Below are 18317 nucleotides of genomic sequence, written 5' to 3' on the forward strand. Positions count from 1 at the left end.
AAAGCTATTTCAAGAAACTTTTCATTTTGCCATGGCTTCAGCTTAAGGCTAAAAACCACTAATTCCACTTCCCATAGGCTTCTATGCTAATTTCACAATATTCAATGGCTTCTCTGGACTTTACCTTAACTTTAACCTGCAGATGACTATATATCAGCATGATTCTACATATGTCAGCTCACAATCCTCAGAATGGCATGTGGGGTTAGCAGACTTGCAGTGCAGTACTGGTCACCGGAAGTGAAGGGTCTATAAATAGCATGGGAAATCCCAGTGTTTTCACAAGATAGGGGTATATTTAAAAATCATTATGGAGATTAGGCTTCACATCACAAGAAGCAAAATGCACCTATAAAATGTACAGAAATGTTTTTCCTTTCAGAAACTGTTTAAATTTTTTAAATAAGATGAGAACTTTTTTCACAGCACTATGAGGAACAGGGGTAATTTCTGCGTAGGACTATTTTTGCGTACGTTCCGAATGCTCATTGGTTGAATTGGTGGTCTGTAACCTAAAGAGTCACTTTTTGTCTTAGAAAAAATAAATAACTATACAGGTATCTTCCTACACACATACTGAATGCATTTGCAAAGTTTCAGTGAAATGTGACAAGCACTTTTTTAAATATTTGATTTTTAAATATAGGGTAACCAAGTTGTGCGAGCAAAAAAGTGAAAATATTCTACCATACTGAAATGCATTAAATATTTGCAAAGAACTTTTTCTGACTTTTCAAATAAAAAATATCAATCACAACTTGTTTTTTAACAATATTAATGAAGAAATAGTTTTAAAAGTAATCATTTTCTGAGAAATTGGTCTATTTTTAAAAATTTATTTCTGACTTGCCTCCCCCTTTTTCTTGATCACATGTCAAAAATCCTAAATCTTTAAATTTTCACAAAAGGTGATATATTTGGCTTTAAATTTGTAAATACAGTGTTTTCACATTAAAACGTGACCAGTAAAGGGCACCTAAAGCAAAAAAAGTGCTCAATAATGGATTTTCCATGTTGCCATAGGGGAATGCTTATATGGCCTTAACCGCAGTAATGAAAGTGAGTTTTTCCTCATTTCTAACCTAATTTTTGCTCAAATCTACACAAAACTTGATTTCAAGTGCTTATTACTACCATATTTAGGTAAATATAGCCCTCAAAGTTTAATATTTGATATTTTTACTAAATTTTCTACACTTTTTACAAGATAGGACATAAAAATCAGCCAAAAAGACCAATTTTCCATAATTTGGACCTATAACTTAAAAAAATGCATATTTTGAAGGATTTTTGTAGTGTATTCCTCTCATGGCAAAGTTAACAAGATCTTCAAGTAGTTTAAAGCTATTTCAAGAAACTTTTCATTTTGCCATGGCTTCAGCTTAAGGCTAAAAACCACTAATTCCACTTCCCATAGGCTTCTATGCTAATTTCACAATATTCAATGGCTTCTCTGGACTTTACCTTAACTTTAACCTGCAGATGACTATATATCAGCATGATTCTACATATGTCAGCTCACAATCCTCAGAATGGCATGTGGGGTTAGCAGACTTGCAGTGCAGTACTGGTCACCGGAAGTGAAGGGTCTATAAATAGCATGGGAAATCCCAGTGTTTTCACAAGATAGGGGTATATTTAAAAATCATTATGGAGATTAGGCTTCACATCACAAGAAGCAAAATGCACCTATAAAATGTACAGAAATGTTTTTCCTTTCAGAAACTGTTTAAATTTTTTAAATAAGATGAGAACTTTTTTCACAGCACTATGAGGAACAGGGGTAATTTCTGCGTAGGACTATTTTTGCGTACGTTCCGAATGCTCATTGGTTGAATTGGTGGTCTGTAACCTAAAGAGTCACTTTTTGTCTTAGAAAAAATAAATAACTATACAGGTATCTTCCTACACACATACTGAATGCATTTGCAAAGTTTCAGTGAAATGTGACAAGCACTTTTTTAAATATTTGATTTTTAAATATAGGGTAACCAAGTTGTGTGAGCAAAAAAGTGAAACTATTCTACCATACTGAAATGCATTAAATATTTGCAAAGAACTTTTTCTGACTTTTCAAATAAAAAATATCAATCACAACTTGTTTTTTAACAATATTAATGAAGAAATAGTTTTAAAAGTAATCATTTTCTGAGAAATTGGTCTATTTTTAAAAATTTATTTCTGACATGCCTCCCCCTTTTTCTTGATCACATGTCAAAAATCCTAAATCTTTAAATTTTCACAAAAGGTGATATATTTGGCTTTAAATTTGTAAATACAGTGTTTTCACATTAAAACGTGACCAGTAAAGGGCACCTAAAGCAAAAAAAGTGCTCAATAATGGATTTTCCATGTTGCCATAGGGGAATGCTTATATGGCCTTAACCGCAGTAATGAAAGTGAGTTTTTCCTCATTTCTAACCTAATTTTTGCTCAAATCTACACAAAACTTGATTTCAAGTGCTTATTACTACCATATTTAGGTAAATATAGCCCTCAAAGTTTAATATTTGATATTTTTACTAAATTTTCTACACTTTTTACAAGATAGGACATAAAAATCAGCCAAAAAGACCAATTTTCCATAATTTGGACCTATAACTTAAAAAAATGCATATTTTGAAGGATTTTTGTAGTGTATTCCTCTCATGGCAAAGTTAACAAGATCTTCAAGTAGTTTAAAGCTATTTCAAGAAACTTTTCATTTTGCCATGGCTTCAGCTTAAGGCTAAAAACCACTAATTCCACTTCCCATAGGCTTCTATGCTAATTTCACAATATTCAATGGCTTCTCTGGACTTTACCTTAACTTTAACCTGCAGATGACTATATATCAGCATGATTCTACATATGTCAGCTCACAATCCTCAGAATGGCATGTGGGGTTAGCAGACTTGCAGTGCAGTACTGGTCACCGGAAGTGAAGGGTCTATAAATAGCATGGGAAATCCCAGTGTTTTCACAAGATAGGGGTATATTTAAAAATCATTATGGAGATTAGGCTTCACATCACAAGAAGCAAAATGCACCTATAAAATGTACAGAAATGTTTTTCCTTTCAGAAACTGTTTAAATTTTTTAAATAAGATGAGAACTTTTTTCACAGCACTATGAGGAACAGGGGTAATTTCTGCGTAGGACTATTTTTGCGTACGTTCCGAATGCTCATTGGTTGAATTGGTGGTCTGTAACCTAAAGAGTCACTTTTTGTCTTAGAAAAAATAAATAACTATACAGGTATCTTCCTACACACATACTGAATGCATTTGCAAAGTTTCAGTGAAATGTGACAAGCACTTTTTTAAATATTTGATTTTTAAATATAGGGTAACCAAGTTGTGCGAGCAAAAAAGTGAAAATATTCTACCATACTGAAATGCATTAAATATTTGCAAAGAACTTTTTCTGACTTTTCAAATAAAAAATATCAATCACAACTTGTTTTTTAACAATATTAATGAAGAAATAGTTTTAAAAGTAATCATTTTCTGAGAAATTGGTCTATTTTTAAAAATTTATTTCTGACTTGCCTCCCCCTTTTTCTTGATCACATGTCAAAAATCCTAAATCTTTAAATTTTCACAAAAGGTGATATATTTGGCTTTAAATTTGTAAATACAGTGTTTTCACATTAAAACGTGACCAGTAAAGGGCACCTAAAGCAAAAAAAGTGCTCAATAATGGATTTTCCATGTTGCCATAGGGGAATGCTTATATGGCCTTAACCGCAGTAATGAAAGTGAGTTTTTCCTCATTTCTAACCTAATTTTTGCTCAAATCTACACAAAACTTGATTTCAAGTGCTTATTACTACCATATTTAGGTAAATATAGCCCTCAAAGTTTAATATTTGATATTTTTACTAAATTTTCTACACTTTTTACAAGATAGGACATAAAAATCAGCCAAAAAGACCAATTTTCCATAATTTGGACCTATAACTTAAAAAAATGCATATTTTGAAGGATTTTTGTAGTGTATTCCTCTCATGGCAAAGTTAACAAGATCTTCAAGTAGTTTAAAGCTATTTCAAGAAACTTTTCATTTTGCCATGGCTTCAGCTTAAGGCTAAAAACCACTAATTCCACTTCCCATAGGCTTCTATGCTAATTTCACAATATTCAATGGCTTCTCTGGACTTTACCTTAACTTTAACCTGCAGATGACTATATATCAGCATGATTCTACATATGTCAGCTCACAATCCTCAGAATGGCATGTGGGGTTAGCAGACTTGCAGTGCAGTACTGGTCACCGGAAGTGAAGGGTCTATAAATAGCATGGGAAATCCCAGTGTTTTCACAAGATAGGGGTATATTTAAAAATCATTATGGAGATTAGGCTTCACATCACAAGAAGCAAAATGCACCTATAAAATGTACAGAAATGTTTTTCCTTTCAGAAACTGTTTAAATTTTTTAAATAAGATGAGAACTTTTTTCACAGCACTATGAGGAACAGGGGTAATTTCTGCGTAGGACTATTTTTGCGTACGTTCCGAATGCTCATTGGTTGAATTGGTGGTCTGTAACCTAAAGAGTCACTTTTTGTCTTAGAAAAAATAAATAACTATACAGGTATCTTCCTACACACATACTGAATGCATTTGCAAAGTTTCAGTGAAATGTGACAAGCACTTTTTTAAATATTTGATTTTTAAATATAGGGTAACCAAGTTGTGCGAGCAAAAAAGTGAAAATATTCTACCATACTGAAATGCATTAAATATTTGCAAAGAACTTTTTCTGACTTTTCAAATAAAAAATATCAATCACAACTTGTTTTTTAACAATATTAATGAAGAAATAGTTTTAAAAGTAATCATTTTCTGAGAAATTGGTCTATTTTTAAAAATTTATTTCTGACTTGCCTCCCCCTTTTTCTTGATCACATGTCAAAAATCCTAAATCTTTAAATTTTCACAAAAGGTGATATATTTGGCTTTAAATTTGTAAATACAGTGTTTTCACATTAAAACGTGACCAGTAAAGGGCACCTAAAGCAAAAAAAGTGCTCAATAATGGATTTTCCATGTTGCCATAGGGGAATGCTTATATGGCCTTAACCGCAGTAATGAAAGTGAGTTTTTCCTCATTTCTAACCTAATTTTTGCTCAAATCTACACAAAACTTGATTTCAAGTGCTTATTACTACCATATTTAGGTAAATATAGCCCTCAAAGTTTAATATTTGATATTTTTACTAAATTTTCTACACTTTTTACAAGATAGGACATAAAAATCAGCCAAAAAGACCAATTTTCCATAATTTGGACCTATAACTTAAAAAAATGCATATTTTGAAGGATTTTTGTAGTGTATTCCTCTCATGGCAAAGTTAACAAGATCTTCAAGTAGTTTAAAGCTATTTCAAGAAACTTTTCATTTTGCCATGGCTTCAGCTTAAGGCTAAAAACCACTAATTCCACTTCCCATAGGCTTCTATGCTAATTTCACAATATTCAATGGCTTCTCTGGACTTTACCTTAACTTTAACCTGCAGATGACTATATATCAGCATGATTCTACATATGTCAGCTCACAATCCTCAGAATGGCATGTGGGGTTAGCAGACTTGCAGTGCAGTACTGGTCACCGGAAGTGAAGGGTCTATAAATAGCATGGGAAATCCCAGTGTTTTCACAAGATAGGGGTATATTTAAAAATCATTATGGAGATTAGGCTTCACATCACAAGAAGCAAAATGCACCTATAAAATGTACAGAAATGTTTTTCCTTTCAGAAACTGTTTAAATTTTTTAAATAAGATGAGAACTTTTTTCACAGCACTATGAGGAACAGGGGTAATTTCTGCGTAGGACTATTTTTGCGTACGTTCCGAATGCTCATTGGTTGAATTGGTGGTCTGTAACCTAAAGAGTCACTTTTTGTCTTAGAAAAAATAAATAACTATACAGGTATCTTCCTACACACATACTGAATGCATTTGCAAAGTTTCAGTGAAATGTGACAAGCACTTTTTTAAATATTTGATTTTTAAATATAGGGTAACCAAGTTGTGCGAGCAAAAAAGTGAAAATATTCTACCATACTGAAATGCATTAAATATTTGCAAAGAACTTTTTCTGACTTTTCAAATAAAAAATATCAATCACAACTTGTTTTTTAACAATATTAATGAAGAAATAGTTTTAAAAGTAATCATTTTCTGAGAAATTGGTCTATTTTTAAAAATTTATTTCTGACTTGCCTCCCCCTTTTTCTTGATCACATGTCAAAAATCCTAAATCTTTAAATTTTCACAAAAGGTGATATATTTGGCTTTAAATTTGTAAATACAGTGTTTTCACATTAAAACGTGACCAGTAAAGGGCACCTAAAGCAAAAAAAGTGCTCAATAATGGATTTTCCATGTTGCCATAGGGGAATGCTTATATGGCCTTAACCGCAGTAATGAAAGTGAGTTTTTCCTCATTTCTAACCTAATTTTTGCTCAAATCTACACAAAACTTGATTTCAAGTGCTTATTACTACCATATTTAGGTAAATATAGCCCTCAAAGTTTAATATTTGATATTTTTACTAAATTTTCTACACTTTTTACAAGATAGGACATAAAAATCAGCCAAAAAGACCAATTTTCCATAATTTGGACCTATAACTTAAAAAAATGCATATTTTGAAGGATTTTTGTAGTGTATTCCTCTCATGGCAAAGTTAACAAGATCTTCAAGTAGTTTAAAGCTATTTCAAGAAACTTTTCATTTTGCCATGGCTTCAGCTTAAGGCTAAAAACCACTAATTCCACTTCCCATAGGCTTCTATGCTAATTTCACAATATTCAATGGCTTCTCTGGACTTTACCTTAACTTTAACCTGCAGATGACTATATATCAGCATGATTCTACATATGTCAGCTCACAATCCTCAGAATGGCATGTGGGGTTAGCAGACTTGCAGTGCAGTACTGGTCACCGGAAGTGAAGGGTCTATAAATAGCATGGGAAATCCCAGTGTTTTCACAAGATAGGGGTATATTTAAAAATCATTATGGAGATTAGGCTTCACATCACAAGAAGCAAAATGCACCTATAAAATGTACAGAAATGTTTTTCCTTTCAGAAACTGTTTAAATTTTTTAAATAAGATGAGAACTTTTTTCACAGCACTATGAGGAACAGGGGTAATTTCTGCGTAGGACTATTTTTGCGTACGTTCCGAATGCTCATTGGTTGAATTGGTGGTCTGTAACCTAAAGAGTCACTTTTTGTCTTAGAAAAAATAAATAACTATACAGGTATCTTCCTACACACATACTGAATGCATTTGCAAAGTTTCAGTGAAATGTGACAAGCACTTTTTTAAATATTTGATTTTTAAATATAGGGTAACCAAGTTGTGCGAGCAAAAAAGTGAAAATATTCTACCATACTGAAATGCATTAAATATTTGCAAAGAACTTTTTCTGACTTTTCAAATAAAAAATATCAATCACAACTTGTTTTTTAACAATATTAATGAAGAAATAGTTTTAAAAGTAATCATTTTCTGAGAAATTGGTCTATTTTTAAAAATTTATTTCTGACTTGCCTCCCCCTTTTTCTTGATCACATGTCAAAAATCCTAAATCTTTAAATTTTCACAAAAGGTGATATATTTGGCTTTAAATTTGTAAATACAGTGTTTTCACATTAAAACGTGACCAGTAAAGGGCACCTAAAGCAAAAAAAGTGCTCAATAATGGATTTTCCATGTTGCCATAGGGGAATGCTTATATGGCCTTAACCGCAGTAATGAAAGTGAGTTTTTCCTCATTTCTAACCTAATTTTTGCTCAAATCTACACAAAACTTGATTTCAAGTGCTTATTACTACCATATTTAGGTAAATATAGCCCTCAAAGTTTAATATTTGATATTTTTACTAAATTTTCTACACTTTTTACAAGATAGGACATAAAAATCAGCCAAAAAGACCAATTTTCCATAATTTGGACCTATAACTTAAAAAAATGCATATTTTGAAGGATTTTTGTAGTGTATTCCTCTCATGGCAAAGTTAACAAGATCTTCAAGTAGTTTAAAGCTATTTCAAGAAACTTTTCATTTTGCCATGGCTTCAGCTTAAGGCTAAAAACCACTAATTCCACTTCCCATAGGCTTCTATGCTAATTTCACAATATTCAATGGCTTCTCTGGACTTTACCTTAACTTTAACCTGCAGATGACTATATATCAGCATGATTCTACATATGTCAGCTCACAATCCTCAGAATGGCATGTGGGGTTAGCAGACTTGCAGTGCAGTACTGGTCACCGGAAGTGAAGGGTCTATAAATAGCATGGGAAATCCCAGTGTTTTCACAAGATAGGGGTATATTTAAAAATCATTATGGAGATTAGGCTTCACATCACAAGAAGCAAAATGCACCTATAAAATGTACAGAAATGTTTTTCCTTTCAGAAACTGTTTAAATTTTTTAAATAAGATGAGAACTTTTTTCACAGCACTATGAGGAACAGGGGTAATTTCTGCGTAGGACTATTTTTGCGTACGTTCCGAATGCTCATTGGTTGAATTGGTGGTCTGTAACCTATATATCGGCAGATTCCGGGTTTGGGCATGCTCCATTTCCAATTCACTAAAAAGCCTGTCAATTACTCTTCCTTAGGACCTAATTAGTAGTGTGTGATTTGCTAAGAATTTACATCTATAAGGTCTTTGTTTTACATTCGTCATGGTTAAAACAGTTCCCTAGCAACAGAGAATAAATGAACAAAAATCTGTTACAGTCATGTACTCAACAGAAAACATTCGAAATTCTTATGAAACAAAATTACAATACCCGTATACGAAGGACTTTAAGGCTAAATCCATTCATACTGGCTCACAGCTAACACTTCAAAATCAATATTTCAATTGAATCTTGTATCAAACAATTTCATCAACTTTTAAATAGTTGTATACATTTCTAGCCTGAAAAAATGTTTCCTTGGACAAAAACGGTATACTACAGTACTTGTTTTGCAGCTCTATACATTATATCCAGAGGCACTGCCATGCAGTATTATTTTGGTTTCAGAACCAACATAACATGTATGTACATTCAGCACTTCACAACACTGTCATTAACTTTTCTTTAGAATCTCTATTTCATTAAATCCTGCAAACCTTCTTCACAATTTCACAAAACTTATGGTTATTTTTACGTGTACAATACTTAAGTATGAAGGAGACTAAATTATATTTTTATGTACATGTACAAACTTTACTTTATTTGCACGAAGTCATAAACAGAAAATAGTTAAACTATAAATCATATAAAGAGTTGTGCATATTTAGCAAAACTAAAAATCGTTGGAGGTCCTTGGGAATGTACTTACATGTACACTCTACTTTTCCGTGTACATAACCTCTATATATGTATAATATAGTCCCCGAAACTTCACGTTAGAGTAATAGGCAGCTAATGGAACTACCCCGACTTAACAGATTCCTCAATGCAAAGATTTTTGCAACAAAAAGTGAAATAGTTCATATGCATTTTATACGCCTACGTGTATGGAACATAAACTCATAAGGTCATATTTACCCTTGGACCCCAAGTTTTATTGAGATATTCTTTTGTTTTGACCAACACCGTCAAAACAAAAAATATCTCCAGCACCGAATCCAAAATGGGATTAGGCCGTGAATTAAGTCTATTACATGTTTAATCTTTGCAGATTAAATTATCATTGTTTTCTGCTTTGGTGTCACTATGACGTATTTCGTTTCAAAATAAATCCCTACCTTCCGACTCTACAAAATTTACGAATGGTGATCGGAAACATAACGTTATTTTTGCACTGGAAAGTGTTGATTTTATCCCAAGATTCAGCAAATGCTGTATGCTGTACAGCGTGCAGATAACACATTAAATCACTAGGTCACGGATCAACATTATGTGTGATCAATTATGTTTGATAATTTTAATGAATTAATGAATGAACGTGGTCACATGACATCTAATTTTTCTAACACACCATGACCCACCTTCACGAGTATGACTATGCCGGGGGACTATGTAAACCCTTTGATGTTTTACACCGTCCGTGAGGGACTCTAAATGATAGCCAATGACTTTAAGAAATCCCTCAGTCCGTCATGTATTACAAATATCAGTGGCCGTTCATGTCAAAATAGGGATATTTCTATCGGCTTACTTTCAACAAGTACCGGCTTACTTTTCAAAAGTATGCCGATACTTTTGACAGAGTTTACAGAGATGTGTAGCCAATCAAATCGATCGTATCAAAGGTGTGAACCCATAATTAAACGCGCGCTTTCTTCTATGCGTGAGTTAAGATTAAACAAACCTCATGGCGGACGTTGGACCTAGATCGGAAAGGGAAAGATTTCTTCATCAAGTATTCTGTCATTAAAACTGCATACACATATTAAGCAAACTGTAAAATTACAAGCAGTCCATTACCTATGGACTTTTAATTTTTCGTTCCACAAACCCCGTGGTCATATACTTTGGTTTTATTTTTTTTCTTTCCATATCAATAACGCGCATCTACAGTTTATTTTTTTTCTTTCCCAAAACGACCCCCTATCAACCTTTGGCGTATTTTTTTTATTTCCAAATTTCTCACTTGGTTTACTGCACCTGGTTTTGCTTTTCCTCGTACGTTAAACATTTATTTTTTTACTTTTTTATGATTTTTGTATATTTTGTATTATCACTTAGTTCGTTATAGTTTCATTAGTATACATATTTTTTTCTTTCTTTATTTTGTTAGGTTATCAATTTCAATCTTCTAAATTATATAATATATTTAAACTATAAATTACAATATTAAAGCGGGATAAAGGGACGACCATACAGAGTCACTGGGGTATATACAGGTCTTTAAACTCCTATCGTTGTCATCTCTGCTACTTGAATTTGAACGAAAGCCTCACATAGATCATTTGTGTTGGTTTTCAGAGAAAGAAGAAATTTGCGGTGACTATGTTAAGACTTTTGGATAAGGATATAAACAGGATAATAGATTAAATTAAGGAGACAACATTTTATACCATTATGGTTAATTGAATTAATGCAATACATCATACATGTAGGCACCAATTATTATAGCCCTTATTGCTACTAATAAAATGAGTTAATTATTACATGTCAGCCTTACTTGACTGATTCATAATTATACAATTTATTGTTTATTGTTTGCTATTGCTTCTTTAATTTGATCTTTTTAATTATTTATAGCTGAATTTTTAACTGTCACATGCCCAAAGTGGGCAAGCGATTTTATGTACAATATATAGAGAAATTGTTTATTTAATAAAAGGAAACGCTACTAATTTTAAAGTCTTCACTAAGCATCATTAATGACCTCCTGATGGGACAGACATAGTTTATAGGCAGATCCCTGGCGTTCAAGCTATCGCGTGGTTTAGGTGAGAAAATGCTCAGATGTAACGGAACATTGGATTGGTTGATATCTAAAACAAAATGTAAGCCGTTACTTTTGAAAAGTAAGCCGATACTTTTAAAAAGTATGCCGATACTTTTTTCACTATGCATAAAGTTTTTGTATCGGCTTACTTTTGAAAAGTATGCCGATACTTTTGATAAGTATGCCGATACTTTTAACAAGTAAGCCGATACTTTTGAAAAGTAAGCCGGTACTTGTTAAAAGTAAGCCGATAGAAATATCCCTATTTTGACATGAACGGCCACTGATATACAAATACCACATATAAGTCCAAACCGGGTCTAACAGGATTGAGTATATATGTTAGCACGGAAACGACAATTAAACCAAGTATAGGAACAGTCATCTGATGGTCAGCGTCACTCATATCGTGCAATTGATTGGCAAACACTGTGTTACGAAAGAGTTTGGGAGATTTTAGTGGTTTATATCTAAAAAGACAGTCACATTATCTGCTCGAAGCCACGATATACTAGCTTAATAACACACGAAATGAAGTATGTAACGGATATTCGGAAAGTGCTATCATTTTCAACTTTATTGTTATAGTATTATTTAATTAAACATTTTTGTTTTACGATGTAGAAAATCGAATTATTTATCGAATGATACCAAACTGGATACATATCGAAGAGCAATTACTTGTTGAGTTGAAATTACGAGACTTTTCATGAAACAAAATGTAAAAGATCCGTTTTGAGCAATGATTGGTAAAAAAAATTGAAACATACGAAATGACCTTGACTTGGTACCGGCATTTCCGATGGAATTTCTGATTATCAAACTCGTGACAAGTCACCGAAAGAATCCCAGAAGTTGCCACTCTATTAAACAGAAAATGCCCAATTAGCCATTGTTTTTACTGAAGCCTTAATACTGTACGGTTTTGACATTGAAAAAAAAAAAAAACAAAACAAAAAAAAAACAAAAAAACGCTACATTCTTGATTTCATGAGATAGCTAAAATATAGGGCTACATGGTGTTGGATACATATACATTATTTACTTCTTTCCGTAAATTGTAGAAGTCTTAGTTCAATTTTTAACAATAAATGGTTTGCATTTTGCATTATGTAAAACAAGTTTTGAAAAAAAACCACTGACCTTTATTCTTTTGACTCTTTATGATTGTAATGTGGAGGGAGGGGTGCACGGGGTATGGGGTTATCTCAGCCAATGTACTATATTTCTGCACAAGTACAATATTATCATAGAGTGATTTTTGTATATTTTTGTAAATAATACTTTTCAACAAAAGTAGATAAAATGCGCAAATTCCATTTAATTTGAATTTCGTAATTTAGCTTTATTAATAAAATTCTACAAATAATTTAGAAACATTTCTTTATTTGTCCGTTTACATAATAAATTATCTATTCTTTCCTTTGGCACTTTACATTGAAACTTTTACTAAATGTTGGGCAAATTTTGTAATAAGGATTAATTTTTAAAAAGCTTTCCTATCAACTCTTTTGTCTGAAACCTTTGAAATATTGGCAGTTATATCTAAGTCAGGATATATGATGTAATTAAGTTGATTGTTTCATACACCACAGGGTAAATAGCTGATTGCTTATGTTTGACATTTTAATCCTAAAAAGCCAAAACAAAAACAAAAAAAAAACAAAACAAAACAAAAAAAAAACATGTATGGAACGTTCTACATTATTGGTCAAGATTTTCGATTGACAACTGACTATTTTCCAAAATTTGTAAAAGATTTGATTTTATTGGTTAATAAATTTTAATTGCTAATCCTGTATAAATAACGATGTTCGCTCGATGCCGCATCATCTGTATGTGTGCATCGAGGAACAAATTAAATTATTAAAACTTTATTTTAGTTTTAATATTAATATATTTCAGCCCACAACCAAAGACGTTAGAGTCATTTCTGTTGTGTGGTCTCATTCATATAAAGACTCTACCGAGCATCCCCTACTGCTATCTACCCAACAAAGCAGTATAAAATATGGAAAAGACTTCCTTATGGTTTAGCGAATTCACCAGTTTCGTTCCAAACTTTAATGACATCAATTTTCAGAGAAATGAATTGGAAATCTGTTTTGGTTTATATTGATGATATTCTCATTTTTAGTGAGAGCTTCGACATACATTTGGTTCATTTAACAGAAGTGTTTGAATGTCTTGATAAACATAACTTGAGGCTTCAGCCTAAGAAATGCCATTTTGCTGTCCAGAGGTTAAAATTTCTGGGTCATTTCATTTCGAAAAATGGAGTTGAGGTGGACCCAGAAAAGACCAAAGCTATGAAAGACTTTCCTGTGCCGAAGACGCAAAAGCAAGTTAAAAGTTTCTTAGGTTTAGTAGGATATTATCGGAAGTTTGTTCTGAACTTTTCTAAAATTGCTTTTCCACTAAATTCTTTACTATGTAAAGACAAGAAATTCACTTGGACAGATGAATGCCAAAATTCTTTTGAAACTTTGAAACAAAAACTTCTTGAGGCTCCAATATTGGCATTCCCAAAGACATCTGAACCATTCATTTTAACTTGTGATGCATCTGACACAGCAGTAGGCTTTCTACTAAGTCAAAAAGATACTGAGGGAAATGAGCATCCTATCGCCTATGGAGGTAGATCTTTGAATAAAGGTGAAAGGAAATGGACAACCACAGAAAAAGAATGCTTAGCTATTCTATGTGGAATCCAAGCGTACCACCCATATTTGTCTAATGACAAGTTTACTATTCAAACAGACCACAAAGCTTTATGTTGGTTAAATAATATAAAAAATCCTACGGCCAGACTTGGTCGCTGGTCTATGTTTTTGCAGAATTATAATTTTGAAGTTATTTACAAACCAGGAAAAGCAAATTGTGTAGCTGATGCATTAAGCAGGCGTGAATATAAAGAACAACTAATTGAACCTTCTCCTATTTCAGAACCCAATGAATTCGAAGATATCATTTTTGCTATTTCAGAAAGTATTAGAAAAGAAATGCTGATACGAGATCTCAAACAGTCAACAAATGAACAAACAAATGCAAATATTTCAGCTTTTTCAGTTTCTGAGCTGACCATTCCGGTCACAAAGCAGAACCCAGAATATGATCATTCATTTCAACGTGTCATAGTTGAATTTGTTTATCCAGATGACCCAGTTGCAGTAGTAGCACCTGTTACCGAGGACAAAGTTGATGAAGCTTTAGACAACAGACAAGCTCTTTTTCAGATGCAGAAAGATTGTCCAGATTTTAAGAATATTATCAACTATATTGTAGATAAAGAGTTACCAGATGATGATAAGAATGCCAGAAAGGTGTCATTTGAAGCTGACAGATATGAAATAATAAATAGCCTTTTGTTTCATTTAGATCAGAGAAGATGCAAAAGATTGCCTGAAGAACAAAAGTTTACTAGACAACTTTGTATCCCACAGGTACTGCGAAATGATGTTTTGCGTTCCTACCATGATTCTCTTGCAGGTGGCGGACACCTTGGAGTTGACAAGGTTCATGAATCAATACGCTCCAAGTATTGGTGGCAGACAATTTATGCTGATGTTGAAAATTATGTAAAATCTTGCAATCGCTGTCAGATGGCAAAGCGTAACTATAACCAGTGTAACCCTCCATTAGGGTCCATGCCTCCTGTCAAACGGTTTGAAAGGTGGCAGATTGATATTTTAGGTCCACTGCCAAAAAGTGCTGAAGGATATAGTTATGTTTTGTTAATGATTGATGCTTTCAGCCGCTTTCCTGAAGCTTTTCCTTTGAGAACACAGAATGCACAAGAAGTAGCAAGAGTTATCTATGACCAAATCATTTGTCGATATGGAGCACCCCGTATCTTATTTTCTGATAGGGGTAGGAATTTTATGTCGCATATAGTAAATGCTCTTTGTGAAATTTTTCAAATTACACAACATCATACTTCTTCTTATCATCCACAGACAAATGGTTTGGTTGAGCGTCAAAACTCAACTATTGCTCAAACTATACGTACATATTGCGGTAAGGACCACACTAAATGGCCTATTTAATTACAAAGTGTTATGATGGCTATTCGGAAATCTCCTGCATTAAATGCAACTGAAATATCTCCTTTCCAGTGTGTCTTCGGCCAACCCATGAAATTGCCCTTTGACATTGCATTAGTGCCAAAAGACAATTTAGGACAAGCCACTAAAGATCACATTCAGGAGATAACAAAAAATTTGGAAATTGTCTATGAAATTGCTGAAGAAAATCATAAACGTCAAAAAATTCTTGACAAGCAAAGACATGACCATAAAGCAAAAATTCCAGATTTTAAAGCTGGTGATTTGGTATTAAAAGCCATAAATAAAATCCCTGTTGGTCAGTCTAAAAAGTTGTATGACAAATTTGAAGGCCCCTATCGCATTATGTACAAAGGTGAAAATTATACATACAAACTGTATGATATAAACAAAAAGAAACCTCATCAGTCTATGATTAATGCATGTCACTTAAAACATTATAACAAACCAGTTGTTGTCAGACCTCAGCATGAAAATGAGAATGATGAACAACCAAATGTGGTTATTCAAGAACCGCAGGGTGAAAATCAAAACCCTCTGGTAGATGCTCATTCCCAGTCTCAACACATCCCTCAAATTCAGCAAACCCCATTGCCTGTTAGACCTCAAACTCAGCAAGCAGTTCAGCCAAATAATAATAAAAGAGTACAAAATGACAAAGTCCAAGATACTCAGTCATATCCTTTTAATAAAGCTTTAAGAGGTAGACTTAAACATGGTAGAAGAGAAATACAAGTCGAATGGCTTGATGGTTCGAGATCATGGATCTCGGATGATAATTTTGATGAAAATTCTCTTCAATATATAAATAGCAGGTTCACTAAAAATGGTAAAATAAGAAGGTCATGTTTTAAACATAAAAAGAAATAAATAGTATATAAAAACAATGTATGAAAAATCATACATCATAAAATATAAGTATTAGTAAAACTGTATTGAACAAATATATTTATAATATTATAAAATGAATGAATAAGCTAGTTTGAATCCTTGAACCAGAGTAGTTGACCCATACTTTTAAGTTAAATGATTTTTCATTCCTAGGTTATGTTGAAAATTCTAGGCGCCCAATTTTATAACTTTGGACCACTTTGGCTTAAATTTTTCAAAACAAAACAAAATTTTGCTTCATAAAATTTGTGATGATGTCTATCCTTTACAGTTTCTGTAGTTCATAGTGCTAGAGTGTACATTCTGCAGGTGTGCATTCATCCCCTGACATTCATCACACTAATTTTTTTTTTCCTTTTGTCTCGTTGTAGGTAAATTTGGAACTTTTCAACATACCATAGTTTTGGCAATCATGGTCCTTATAACTGCTCTAGTGATCAAACCTGCTACAACACAAACCATTGATGAAAAGATGAATATTGTTCAAAGATTGAACTATGGTGTTATTTTTAGACAAGAGTCATTCCTGCATATGTCTACAGAATCATGGCTTCATACCTTCAAAGTAGAATTGCCTAAAAAAGTAACATTATCTAAAATGTATTTCTGTGAAGAGATAAAAAATGAATGTAATTCGATGAATAATATGGTAAATTTTATACATGCCTTACATGATTCAACGGAATCACAATTGAAAGAGACAATCAAAGCTATTCATGCTTTGGTGCCCCAAACAAATTATTTTGGTAGTAAGAGAAATCAAAGATCACTTTTACCATTTATAGGTTCTTTGGCTAAAGGTATTTTTGGTTTAGCCACATTGGGTGATGTTCAAATGTCAGCAAAACAAATAAATGAATTAAATAGACGTTCAATACTTATGGCAAACACCTTACACCAACATGGTTCACAATTGTCCTCCTTCATGTCCATTATAAATAACAGAACAACAAATCTTATGGAGGGCGTACGACAAAACTCAGTACAAATCAAACAAGTTGCTAATTCATTTTATAACTCACTTTCTTCTTTTCAGCATTCTATGTCTAATATGTCACAAATCTTAATTACTCTTGTTAATGATGCTAACATATTAAGAGAAAGCCTCAACCAGTTACAAACTAGCATACAAAGCTTAGTTAAAGGCAGAATCTCACCACTACTAATCCCAAAGCACTCATTTACGCATGTTTTGCACAAAATCCAACAAATTCTATCCAAATCTTATCCTGGATTTTACCTTACTCATTTTGACCCAGCATACTACTATACCCACTCAAACTTTATGTTTGCTCGAAATCATTCAATGCTTTATATAACTGTAAGATTTCCAGATTCAGCTCATTCTAAACCTTTAAATTTGTACAAAGTAATAACTCTTCCAGTACCAATTAATGATACTACTTCACATGCTACTAAACTAATGAATCTACCTAACTTCTTTGCTATTACTAATAGAAATGATTATTTCACAGAACTTTCTACTAGAGATATTGCTAACTGTGTGCATGGATCTTCTGTAATTTTGTTTTCAAAATTTTCAACTAACTCATTCCTCTAAACCCAACTGTTTAATTGCTCTCTTTAATAACAACGTAACAATGGTGAAAGAAACATGTGACTTCAGATTTCTACAAGACCATCAAAGATAATAGAACTAACCCATACTTCTGTTCTTGTATATAAAAATAATAATCAATTAACACTTAAATGTCCAGATAATATTCAACAAATTCCATCTTGCACATTCTGCAAAGTGCATGTCCCATGTCGATGTTCTTTATACTCATCAACACTTTATTTTGCACCAAGACTTATTAACTGTTATGATGAAGCTAACATATTTGACCCATAATCTACTTTTTCAGTTATGCATCCAGTGAACTTAGCACTGCTAACAGAGTTTTTCAATCACACTAAACTAAATAACATTCTAGGAGACACCACTTTCCCCACAAA

General features: G+C 32.7%; 1 protein-coding gene across 1 annotated transcript; it reads left to right on the plus strand.

Annotated features, from left to right (window-relative positions):
* The first annotated feature begins 16770 nt into the window (after positions 1–16770).
* On the plus strand, positions 16771–17919 carry LOC148615885 (uncharacterized). Its single transcript, XM_088582508.1, has one exon. It carries the CDS (start codon positions 16771–16773, stop codon positions 17917–17919), a length of 1149 nt encoding a protein of 382 aa, XP_088438634.1.
* Positions 17920–18317: the final 398 nt, after the last annotated feature.

The sequence above is a fragment of the Perna viridis genome, chromosome 5, assembly GCF_037379345.1.
Source record: "Perna viridis isolate PV_CMFRI_1.1 ecotype Kerala chromosome 5, ASM3737934v1, whole genome shotgun sequence".
Classification (NCBI taxonomy): domain Eukaryota; kingdom Metazoa; phylum Mollusca; class Bivalvia; order Mytilida; family Mytilidae; genus Perna; species Perna viridis.

Excerpts from the sequence above, each read along its gene's own strand:
- LOC148615885 (XM_088582508.1), top strand. The coding sequence starts at position 16,771 with ATGGTCCTTATAACTGCTCTAGTGATCAAACCTGCTACAACACAAACC.